Genomic DNA, 12133 nt, shown 5'->3' with positions numbered 1-12133 from the left:
TTTATTTGCCCGGGCTGTGCTGCACATGGGATCTAGTTCCCCAACCAAGGATCAAACCCGTGCCCCCTGCACTGGGAGCTCAGTCTTAACCGGGGGAGTCCCTACATTGGACTTTTTAGATGAACCATGTCTCTACATTTAGTTCATCTTAAAAGAGACAGTAAGTGAACAAGAAGCGTGAATAAAGGAATGACGCTGATCATCAGTTCCTAGTCGTTAACAAACTGTATGTTAATCCACAGGGTTTCTTTAGGAGAACGATTCGGCTGAAGCTGGTGTATGACAAATGTGACCGTAGTTGCAAGATTCAGAAAAAGAATCGGAATAAGTGCCAATACTGTCGTTTCCACAAGTGCCTTTCAGTTGGGATGTCCCATAATGGTAGGTAAGGTTGTCTCTCAAACTTCACCCACCCATGCCTCCGTCTGCCTCCCTTGTGGGCTTGGAACGTGCTGTATTTTGAATGAATGTGCTGCAGCATTTAATATTCAGGTCATTTTGTAACACGAGAGCCTAAGAAAGTAAGTCTCAGAGGGCAGAAATCCAGTACAGCCCTTGGTGTTATGGTTAGAAACTTCAAATGGTGAAACTTGGATATAAGACTTTGCAAACACTTGGAAATCACAGAGATAATGTTCAGATCATATATATGAAGTGTGTGCCATTTCAAGCATTTTACCATAAGTTTAATTATATTCAGTCATACTTTTATTTTAATTATTATTATTATTGGGTTTTTTTGGCCAAGCCATGTGGTATGTGGGATCCTTTCCCAACCAGGGGTCAAACCCACGCCCCCTGCATTGGAAGCATGGAGTCCTAACCACTGGGCCGCCAGGGAAGGCCCCCTACTTTTATTTTAAAACATGCCAATCACTACGTGAAAGTAAGTTTAAAATAATGTTCATAAGAGTTGCTCGTCTACCTTCTGAAAAAGAAAAAGGTAATAGTTAACTCCTTCTAAGGCTCACTTTCATCTCCTTGATTGAAAGGGTCAATTATACACTTAATGACATCAAGTGACCTTGAGCCCGTCCTATTGATGAAGTGAGTAATGGTGCTATTTTTGCTTTAACCTTTTGGTTTTGAAAGTCTAGGCTACGTGGAGTGTGAGCAGCATGCCCACCGCTCCACAGGGGGAAAGCTGAGCCGTGAAGTGTGTTCTGACTTCCTGCTGATGTTCGCCCACAGTTTGACCCGTAGTGTGAACTTTCCCTGCAGCTGTTAGTCATCACTCCCCGTTACGTCCTTCATTTCTCTGTTTCCCATGATTCCGTGTCTCCCCTCCGACCCCCAGCGATTCGTTTTGGACGAATGCCAAGATCTGAAAAAGCAAAATTGAAGGCAGAAATCCTTACGTGTGAGCATGACCTAGAAGATTCCGAAACCGCGGATCTCAAGTCTCTGGCCAAGAGGATTTACGAGGCCTACCTGAAGAACTTCAACATGAACAAGATCAAGGCCCGGGTCATCCTTGCCGGGAAGACCAACAACAACCCGGTGGGTGGCTCTGCTCTGTTAGTTACAGTCTGACGGGCTCCCTGGGCAACCTGTCAGCTAGAGTCATGGCAGAGGGTGGAGGAAGTATGTTCTGAATGTTGGGAAAATAATATTTATCCCCGAGGCAAACGACAGACAATGCAATGGAAACATTTTCATTCAGAGACTGTGAAACTCAGCCTGACAGCAATTCCCATCCATTGATCCACCTCAACGCTCCCAGCAACCAAGTTAGTATAATGACTGTGTAATTAATGTGCCCCAAAACTCTGTTTAATAGTTTACCAGATTCTAGAGCTGTATCAGTGATTTTTTTTTAATCTCAGAAAATTAACCCATTCCCTTCTGACTCAGAATGTGCCCCTGTATCCTTGCTCCTAAAAAATACTCTGTCCTCACCAGTGTGCCCCATTCCTACCCACCCCTCATCTTTCCAGTAAGAAGCAAATGACATCTCCAGGCTTAGAAGGGGTCCTTTTGTTTTCAGTAACTTTATTTTTACTGTCTTTTGGACAGTTCTGGACCTTCTTGGGAGCAGCTAAGAATGCCCCTTGTGGGCGCTAACACTTGCCTGCCCAGCTTAGTGCCACCCGGCCCCCACCTGGCCCCCACCCCACAATGAGCCCAGCCTGTCTCCGTTATAGGACTGATCTCAGAGTGGCCTTCAAAGCGGGGCATGGCCCAAGGTTGGCAAATCAAGACGTTCTGCCTCTTCCCTACGAGCATGGTGCAACAGGTTTAATGTGTACTAATGAGTAGCTTGAAGCCATCCCTATTGGGAATTACAAGCTGGAACTTTTAGTCACAGGAAAATAAAGCATTTCACAAGCTGCTTACTTTCATGAACACACCCAGCCTCTTTTCTACTGAGTCTTTTCATTCTTTGGTGATTTCTCCAATGAAACAGGCTGAGGTACTTCAGAAGGGTTTGAGCTAACTCTCATTAAATTGGTAAAGCTGTACCCAAGCTGGGCCAGCACAGACTCAATCCTTTCCACATCACGGGGGTGAAAGCAAAGTAACCTTTCACCTTTGAATTTCTACCCTGGAAATGATTGGTACAGCCCCGAGTTGTTGTCGTTCAGTCGCTAAATCATGTCCGACTCTTTGTGACCCCACGGACTGCAGCACACCAGGCTTCCCTGTCCTTCACCATCTCCCAGAGTTTGCTCACTCATGTCCATTGAGTCGGTGACACCATCCAACCATCTCATCCTCTGTCGTCCCCTTCTCTTCCTGCCTTCAATCTTTCCCAGCATCAGGGTCTTTCCAATGAGTCAGCTCTTCCCATCAGGTAGCCAAAGTATTGTAACTTCAGCCTCAGCATCAAGTCCTTCCAGCGAATAGTCAGGGTTGATTTCCTTTAGGATTGACTGGTTTGATCTTGTAGTCCAAATTTTTTATCTCTTTGAATCTTTTGAGATGTTGCCGAGATCTTCTACTTCTCCCTTGGGTTTTCAGAATGTAAAGCTAACTTATAAGTCATCTTTACTCTGAGCCGAACACTCTTCTTTAATATTAACTTGATTTCTGTAGAGTGTCTTTCCCATACCCCACTGAGGTCCACGAACTCCGAGGAGGAGCCCGTCATCCAAGGCCAGTGGGAACCTGGACAGCTGAGGACTGTCACACAGTGGCCTGGGGAGAGGAATCTGTGTTTTGGCCTCAAGGAAATAAATAATAGACAAGTAGTCTAGGATTGGGTTTCGCTGGATAGGAAAAATGGAGTTCAGGGTATGGCTAAGGGTCCATCGCCCACTTCTGCCCCCACCTCCAAACCGCAGCATCACAGGTACCAATTTGAAAGGGAGTGTCCAGGGGACAGTCACTGCCTTTGATGACCCTGTGTGCTCCCAGGTGGGCTCACCTCCCACCCATGCCCCATATACATGGAGACATGGCCCTTCCCCTGTCTCCCTGGCCTGCCCAGGGCATGCCAGAGCTTGGGGCATCCAGCTCGGGGCCACAGGCTCTGCTACTCCATCTGTGCTCAGACAGAGGTAGAGCTGCCCAGGCACGGTGGACCTTGCTGACACCCCCTGCCACCACACCCTGGGGTCTGGCCTGCTGTGCTACACTGAAATATTATACCTATAACTTCAGTTGTCAGTAGGCTGAAGAACACACTGTTTTATGTCGAGAAACGTGTAGTAAAACCTCATCAAGAGCTTATTAGATAATGTCATCCAAAGCGATTCTGCCAAATAACTCACAATTAAATTTCTCCTAAAAGATAGTGCTGCCTAAGTTTTCACAGAAAATGCTTTTTGAATGTGTTTCGGAAATGAACTCTTATAAGGAACATCATTGACACACATAGAACACTTCAGGTGTGAGCGGAAAAAAAGTAATGGATCAGTGAGGGGAGCCTTCTGGATTTGGCCCAGAGCGATTCGGGGTGGGTGCTTCCCAGATGGCAGTAGTGGTAAAGAAGCCACCTGCCCATGCAGGAGACCTAAAGAGACCAGGGTTTGATCCCTGGGTCAGGAAGGTCTCCTGGAGGAGGGCATGGCAGCCCACTCCAGTATTCTAGCCTGGAGAATTCCTTGGACAGAGGAGCCTGGCGGGCTACACTCCACAGGATTGCAAAGAGTCAGACATGACTGTAGGGACTTAGCATGCATGCCTGCACAGTTCTGAGGGGAAAGTGGGCAGCTTTCTGCCTTATGCTGTTTAAACTTTTTATGATGTGCTACATTGATTTGAAAGGACCACCTGTAGCATCAGTGGTACCCCACTCCAGTACTGTTGCCTGGAAAATCCCATGGATGGAGGAGCCTGGTAGGCTGCAGTCCATGGGGTCGCTAAGAGTCGGACACGACTGAGCGACTTCACTTTCACTTTCATTGATTTGAAATGACCACCTGTAACATCAGATATATTCATATTCAAGCTTGAGTAGAAAAGGCACATTCCAAAGTTAAATGAAAGCTTCCAGGACTTCTAAAATAGTCTAATGGAGAATAGTTCTCAATAAAGTTTGGCAAACTTTCAAGGGTCTTACTCTACAATTTCTCTTTGGCTGTAATAAACATGGTTTTAAATGTTCGCACTTGTTTTGAATCCAAATGGTTTCTAATTTTGCCTGTTAATGAGGCCTGCCTTCTAAAACCCAACTGATAATTTTATAAAAATGAAATACTCGTTACGATCGAAGTCTTCGTTTATGAGAGAATATTTCATGTAAAACCAGTCCAGGGCTGGCGTCCTGGCTGTGTGTCCTGTCTCACACCGCCCCCCGCTTAGCGGGCCCTGCGCTGGGGTTTCATGCTCTCTGTCACTGTCTTGAAAGTCTTAATTGCTTCTGAGTAAGTGACTGGCATGTTGCACTGAGCCCTGAAAATTATGTAGCCAGTCTATGCTAGTCCTATGAAATGTCTTACCAGTAATAATAATAGGCATTCTGCAGTCAAACAGTTCTTTTTTTTTTTTTAATAAATTTTTTTAGCAGGTGATTTCTGTTTTAAAAAAATACTTATTTGGCTGCATCGGGTCTTAGTTGAGACGTGAGATCTTTCGTTGTGACTCACAGACTCTAGTTTGGGCTTAGTGGCGTGGGATGTGGGATCTTAGTTCCCCGACCAGGGATTGAACTGGCGTCCCCTGCATGGCAAAGCCTTAACCGCTGGACCACCAGGGAAGTCCCTAACCCCAGTCTTAAAGGTGGACAGTGTACACTCAGTATTCTTAAAGATGGACAGTGTACACTCAATATGTTAAAGATGGACAGTGTACACTCAGTATGTTAAAGATGGACAGTGTACACTCAGTATTCTTAAAGATGGACAGTGTACACTCAGTATTCTTAAAGATGGACAGTGTACACTCAGTATTCTTAAAGATGGACAGTGTACACTCAGTATTCTTAAAGATGGACAGTGTACACTCAGTATTCTTAAAGATGGACAGTGTACACTCAGTATTCTTAAAGATGGACAGTGTACACTCATTATTCTTAAAGATGGACAGTGTACACTCAGTATTCTTAAAGATGGACAGTGTACACTCATTATTCTTAAAGATGGACAGTATACACTCAGTATTCTTAAAGATGGACAGTGTACACTCAGTATTCTTAAAGATGGACAGTGTACACTCAGTATTCTTAAAGATGGACAGTGTACACTCATTATTCTTAAAGATGGACAGTGTACACTCAGTATTCTTAAAGATGGACAGTGTACACTCAGTATTCTTAAAGATGGACAGTGTACACTCATTATTCTTAAAGATGGACAGTGTACACTCATTATGTTAAAGACGCTGGCAGGACCTAACTTCATTTAGCTCAGTGTTTTCCCAGTTTTTTTTTTTAACAACAAAACTCATTAAAAAAAAATTCATTGAACATTTTTATTTCTGCTGAATGTGCTTTTAAAAAGTCAGTGATCTGCATAAAGTCGAGGTGGCCTTATATTGTATTTTCTGCAATTGAGGCAACACTGCCATCTATTCTTTAAAAATATTTCTCTAGTCCACTTTAAATCTGAGCTCCAACTTCATAGAAACTGCCCCCAAACTTTCCCCCCAAAATGGTCAACCTGGCCTGCTTTTAAAGTCTTTGGGAAAAGATAGTTTTAGTCTTTCTCCATCAAACTGGAGATTGCTAGAAATTTGGCTTTAAGTTTTGTATTCAGGATGTTTGCAGTCCTACACAGATAATTTAAAAAATATTTCCTTGCCTCAGATGCGAAATCAGATCCTTTTTTTTTTTTTTGGTCCAAGACTATCTTGCGAATGCTGTTTAGACATTTCAAAGACAGTGCGTCAGATTACCCCAGCACCTCCGCCTTTGTGCCAGGGACACCCCACAGGTGCCCTGCAAGTGGCTCATCCCGATGCTCGTGAGCCCAGACAGGGCACGCGTCATGCCGTGGGGCCCGGAGGCTCTGTCAGTGATGCGATCTGCCCACTTGCAGAGTGGTTCTTAAAATCACTGGGCTGCTCGTCCACTCAGTGCTTGTCCAGCGGGGACTGAACCTAACGCCTCAGCCTGCTTCCTCACCGGCCTGCAGAAGAGCCAGCGAGCTCCCTCGGAGGCTGCCATTTCTCCTGCTCCGCATGAAGGTCGGGCCACATTTCAGCTGCAGTGTTTTCTGTGCCCGTTTTCCCAAGACCCACCAGAGACACCATCTCTTCTGAGCACACTGCTCCAGGTCCATGACCCACCATCTCGTCTGTCCTCCACTGTGTTAGCCGCTCAGTCGTGGCTGACTCTTTGTAACCCCTTGGACTGTAGCCCGCCAGGCTCCTCTGCCCACAGGATTTTCCAGGCAAGAACAGTGGAGTGAGTTGCCATTCCCTTTTCCAGAGGATCTTCCCAGCCCAGGGATCGGACCCGGGTGTCCCGTATTCAAGGCAGATTCTTTACCATCTGAGCCACCGGGGAAGCCCCTAGATCTTTCTAAAATGATAGGACCGGTGGGTCTGGATGCTCATGGTAAGGCCACGTTTAGGGAGCTGCCGCAAGCGTTTGGAGCTTGTAGAGACTGTCTCAGCATGTGGAGCAGTGGTGGGGAGATTTCAGTCTCCTGCAGCAGGAAAGGGGGTCCTGTGAGGCTTTCCGGTTTATCCCTGGAGAGCAAGGGTTTAACAGTGCTTGTTCATTCACTTCTACACAGATAGCCAACTTTCTGAGTTACATTTATTTACATGCGAAATTTATTCATTCAATAGTGTTGGATAAGGATGGTTATCCCTAACGTTCATAAAATGGAAAAACTAAGAATTACTGTATGAATAATATCCCTGGAGGAGGGCATGGCAACCCACTCCAGTATTCTTGCCTAGAGAATCCCATGGACAAGAGGAGCCTGGCGGGGCTATGGTCCACGGGGTCGCAAAGAGTTGGGTACGACTGAATCCACTTAGTACGCAGGCATGTAACGAATAATTTACCAAGTGAAAGTGAAGTCGCTCAGTCGTGTCCAACTCTTTGCAACTCTATGGACTGTAGCCCACCAGGTTCCTCCATCCGTGGGATTTTACAGGCAAGAATACTGGAGTGGGTTGCCATTTCCCTCTCCAGGGGATCTTCCTGATCCAGGGATCAAACCTGGGTTTCCTGCATTGCAGGCAGATTCTTTACTGTCTGAACCACCAGGAAATCCCAACTTACCAAAAGTTCATAGTTAAAATAGAACATATTCCCCAGTGATCAGTGACTATGATCATTTCATTTGTTTTATCACTTTTCATTGATTTAAATATGACTTTGCCAAAATAAATACTAGGATTTGGTTTTTTTTAGAGTCTCTGAAATAAATGAACCATTATTGTTTATAGCTCAGGGCCTGAAGCCCTTGTAGCTCAGGGCTTCCCTTGTAGCAAAGTCGGTAAAGAATCTCCCAGCAATGTAGGAGACCTGGGTTTGATTCCTGGGTGGGAAGATCCCCTGGAGAAGGAAATGGCAACCCACTGCAGTATTCTTGCCTGGAGAATCCCATGGACAGAGGAGCCTGGTGGGCTACAGTCCATGGGGTCGCAAGGGTAGGGCACAACTTAGCAACTAAACCACCACCACCATTGTTTATAGAAAAAAAAGAATTATTGTAATGATTGGCTATTGCAGTAGTATTTGGGAATCCAGAGAAAATTATCAAACATTTAGAGTGGTTTGCTAATATTCTCTTTCTTGTGAGCTTTATTGCCAAAATCAGTACTTTGCTTTGTTGCTGTTGGCTGTGCTGCAAGGCATGCAGGATCTTAGTTCCCTGACCAGGGATCGAACCCGCACCCAAAGCAGTGGAATCATGGAATCCTAACCACTGGACCGCCAGGGAAGTCCTTCACTTCCTTAGCAATGAAATCCCCCCCAGTTCCAGGCGATGACGCTGACTATCTTTCTGATGTATATTGTCCTCTGTTAAATGTCTTTTTATCCCCAGCTAATTTTGAGGTGGTTTAAGGATGGAGACTGTGTTTTGTACATACTTTGATTCTCAGGCGGCTGAACTACAGTGACTACCCATCAGTTTCATGATAATTAAGAAGACAGCTTGTCACCAGTCATCCAACTTATTCCAGTGTCTTTGTTTCCAGCCTTTCGTCATCCACGACATGGAGACGCTGTGTATGGCCGAGAAGACGCTGGTGGCCAAGCTGGTGGCCAACGGCATCCAGAACAAGGAGGCGGAAGTCCGCATTTTCCACTGCTGCCAGTGCACGTCCGTGGAGACCGTCACCGAGCTCACGGAGTTTGCCAAGTCCATCCCTGGGTTTGCAAACTTGGACTTGAATGACCAAGTCACTCTGCTGAAGTATGGAGTTTACGAAGCCATATTTGCGATGCTGTCTTCTGTGATGAATAAAGATGGGATGTTGGTAGCCTACGGGAATGGCTTCATAACCCGTGAATTCCTTAAAAGCCTAAGAAAACCCTTCTGTGATATCATGGAACCCAAGTTCGACTTTGCAATGAAGTTCAATGCACTGGAGCTGGACGACAGTGATATTTCCCTCTTTGTGGCTGCTATCATTTGCTGTGGAGGTAAGTTGCTGATTTCGCATCGATGCCAGGGCACTTACGGCCTCCTGTCTCGAGAACCCAGCAGCGGTAAATCTGATGTGAGTGGCATGGAGCCACCGCTGGGGGCAGGTGGGGAGGGCGTCCGAACTCCCACAGTGACACTGACCAGGATTCAGTGAGAATGAGATCTGTGTCGGATCATATTGTAGCAAAGGTAATTTTTCCAGTTTCAGAGCTTTAACTTTTTATTTTTAACAATTCTTATTTTATACTGGAGTATAATTGGCTTACAGTGTTGTTAGTTTCAGGTGTATACACGTATGTCTGTTCTTTTTCAGATTACTTTCCCATTTAGGTGGTTACAGAATAAGAGTCCCCTGTGCCGCACAGGAGGTCTCTGTTGATTATTTTATGTATGGCAGTGTCTTCATGTTACTTTATATAAAACACATTATCCACCTACCAAACAGGAGATGTGGGTTCAATCCCTGGGTCAGGAAGGTCCCACAGAGAAGGAAATGGCAACCCAGAGGAGCCTCTTGGGCTACAGTTCACGGGGTCACAGAAGAACTGGGCATGGCCGAGTGGTTGAGTGACAAGACAACAGCACATTTGTAAAGTAGTGATATGTCCCATTTGTAACTACAGAAATACACATTTTATTTATAACAGGATGTAATATATCAGGGCTTTCTTGGTGGCTCAGACAGCAAAGAGTCCGCTGGCAATGCAGGAGACCTGGGTTTGATCCCTGGGTCAGGAAGTAATAAAATATATCAGGTGGCATTTTCCTGGTGGCTCAGCTGTGAAGAATCCATTTGTCAATGCAGGAGATGCAGGTTTGATCCCTCGGTTGGGAAGATCCCTGGAGAAGGAAATGGCAACCCACTCCAGTATTCTTGCCTGGAAAATCCTATGGACAGAGGAGCCTGGCGGGCTACAGTCCACGGGGTTGCAAAGAGTCGGGCGTGACTGAGCGACTAAACAACAAAATATATTAGGGATCGTTAATATTTAGTGATATTTCTTCTTATCACGGGCTTCCCTTGTGGCTCAGCTGGTAAAGAATCCGCCTGCAATGTGGGAGACCTGGGTTTTATCCCTGGGTTGGGAAGATCCCCTGGAGAAGGAAAAGGCTACCCACTCCAGTATTCTGGCCTGGAGAATTCCATGGACTATAGAGTCCATGGGGTCGTAAGGAGTCGGACACGACTAAGTGACTTTCACTTTCATTACATCATACCCACTATTATATATCAGATATAATTGTAGTAATATTACAATGTATATGTGTTATAATAACACCATCATATTCAGTCAGCCCTCCATACTCATCTGCACCTGCAGAGTCAACCGTGGATGGAAAACATGCAGAAAAAAAAATTCCAGAAGGTTCCAAAAAACAAAACTTCAATTTGCCACACACTGGCAACTGTTTGTATACTGTTCACGCTGCCTGAGGCATTACAGGTGATCTAGAGGTGATGCAATATGTTTGGGAGGATGTGCACGGGTTACATGCCGTTTTGTGTCAGGGGCTTGAGCTTTCGTGGCTTTGGGTGTTTCAGTTCAGTTCAGTCTCTCAGTCGTGTCCGACTCTTTGCGACCCCATGAACCGCAGCACGCCAGGCCGCCCTGTCCATCACCAACTCCCGGAGCTTGCTCAAACTCATGTCCATTGAGTCCGTAATGCCATCCAACCATCTCATCCTCTGTTGTCCCCTCCTCCTCCCGCCCTCAATCTTTCCCAGCATCAGGGTCTTTTCAAATGAGTCAGCTCTTTGCTTCAGGTGGCCAAAGTATTGGAGTTTCAGCTTCAACATCAGTCCTTCCAATGAACACCCAGGACTGATCTCCTTTAGGATGGACTGGTTGGAAATCCTAGCAGTCCAAGGGACTCTCAAGGGGTCCTGGAACAATCTGCACAGATACTGTGGGATGACCGTGTTATAACTGTTATCATAATCTTGTATCCACGTTGCAGACAGTATTCTATAAAGTGCCACATGGATGTTAGTCCAGTTGCTGTCTGTATTGGTGTACTTATGCAATTTCATAATGAAAAACATAAGCAGTTAGCTAACAGGTATGACTGCACAGTATGCTTTGCCAGAGGAAATGGATTCCAGTGAAGGAAAACCTGGGCCTCTGTATGGGGAGCTGGCTCTGCAGATTTTTGGCTCAGCCTTACGTTCCTTTAAATAGCCCTGTCCTGGGTCTAAGAAGGTCATCCCTCTACTGTACTCGGCTGACCCAACCCAGCCACAAGGGAGAGCCACGGGGCCACTGCTGCCTGAAGCTGTAGTGCCCCCGTGAGTCCCTCACTCGCAGAATTGAGGCTGGCCGCAGTGGCCCCAACTCCAGACACGGAGCTGGATGAGGTCTGTCCCTTTGGCCATCTAGCTGGGCACAGTCAGTGGAGGTAAAATGCACTGAGTGGCAGGGCAACCGTATGTAATCTGCCACCGTCCTTTGCATGCTCAAGAGGCAGTGTGGTGGGGAAAGTGATGCATGACTGTTTATATAAGTAGTGTGACCACAGTTTTATAAAAGAAATTATAATCAGATCAGAAAAATATCTGGTGAGACATATATGAAATCTGTATGATGGGGCTACAATTATGAAGTGGGATTCACTTATTACTCTTTTAAAACTTCTCTCTTTAAAAACCTAATATTTATTTTACAATCCACCCCCCTCCAAAAAAATGATAAGTCCACATTGTGAGCAACACTTCTGAAAATCATAGTGATGTGTGGGATTCTAAAGAGAGCGCTGCCTGTTGAGTATGCATGGCGGGGGCTGATCTTTCTGGATCAAGGGAAGGATGCATGGTCTGAGCTGTCCCCGGTGCCTGGTCCCCGTGTCTGAGCCAACCTGGGGAGGTCACCTGGTGTCCACCCCACTTTTCCTGGTTCAAGCCTCACACGTCCCCTCTCCAGGTGTCCTCAGCCCCCTCTCCAGCCTGTATCCATCCCCTCATTCCTTTCTGGCTCCACCTACTTTTTGTCTGATTTATATTAGAAGGTGGGCTTCTCAGATGGCACAGTGGTAAAGAATTTGCCTGCTAATGCAAGAAACATGAGACACGGGTTCAAGCCCTAGGTCAGGAACACCCCCTGGGGAAGGAAATGGTAACCCACTCCAGTAATCTTGCCTGGGAA

The 12133-nt window shown here is 45.9% G+C and overlaps 1 protein-coding gene across 4 annotated transcripts in view; it reads left to right on the top strand.

Moving 5' to 3' along the window:
• PPARA (peroxisome proliferator activated receptor alpha) overlaps nucleotides 1-12133 on the top strand; it is a 73931-nt gene that overhangs the window by 53411 nt on the left and 8387 nt on the right. For all 4 annotated transcript variants that reach the window (XM_027540496.1, XM_027540499.1, XM_027540497.1 and 1 more), the window contains 3 exons: nucleotides 243-381; nucleotides 1298-1500; nucleotides 8542-8989. In XM_027540496.1, the coding sequence (XP_027396297.1) occupies nucleotides 243-381; nucleotides 1298-1500; nucleotides 8542-8989 (790 nt within the window). The remainder of the gene's footprint in view (nucleotides 1-242; nucleotides 382-1297; nucleotides 1501-8541; nucleotides 8990-12133) is intronic.

Source organism: Bos indicus x Bos taurus, chromosome 5 (genome assembly GCF_003369695.1).
Source record: "Bos indicus x Bos taurus breed Angus x Brahman F1 hybrid chromosome 5, Bos_hybrid_MaternalHap_v2.0, whole genome shotgun sequence".
Classification (NCBI taxonomy): Eukaryota; Metazoa; Chordata; class Mammalia; order Artiodactyla; family Bovidae; genus Bos; species Bos indicus x Bos taurus.
This window is presented reverse-complemented; position numbering and strand designations above follow the sequence as displayed.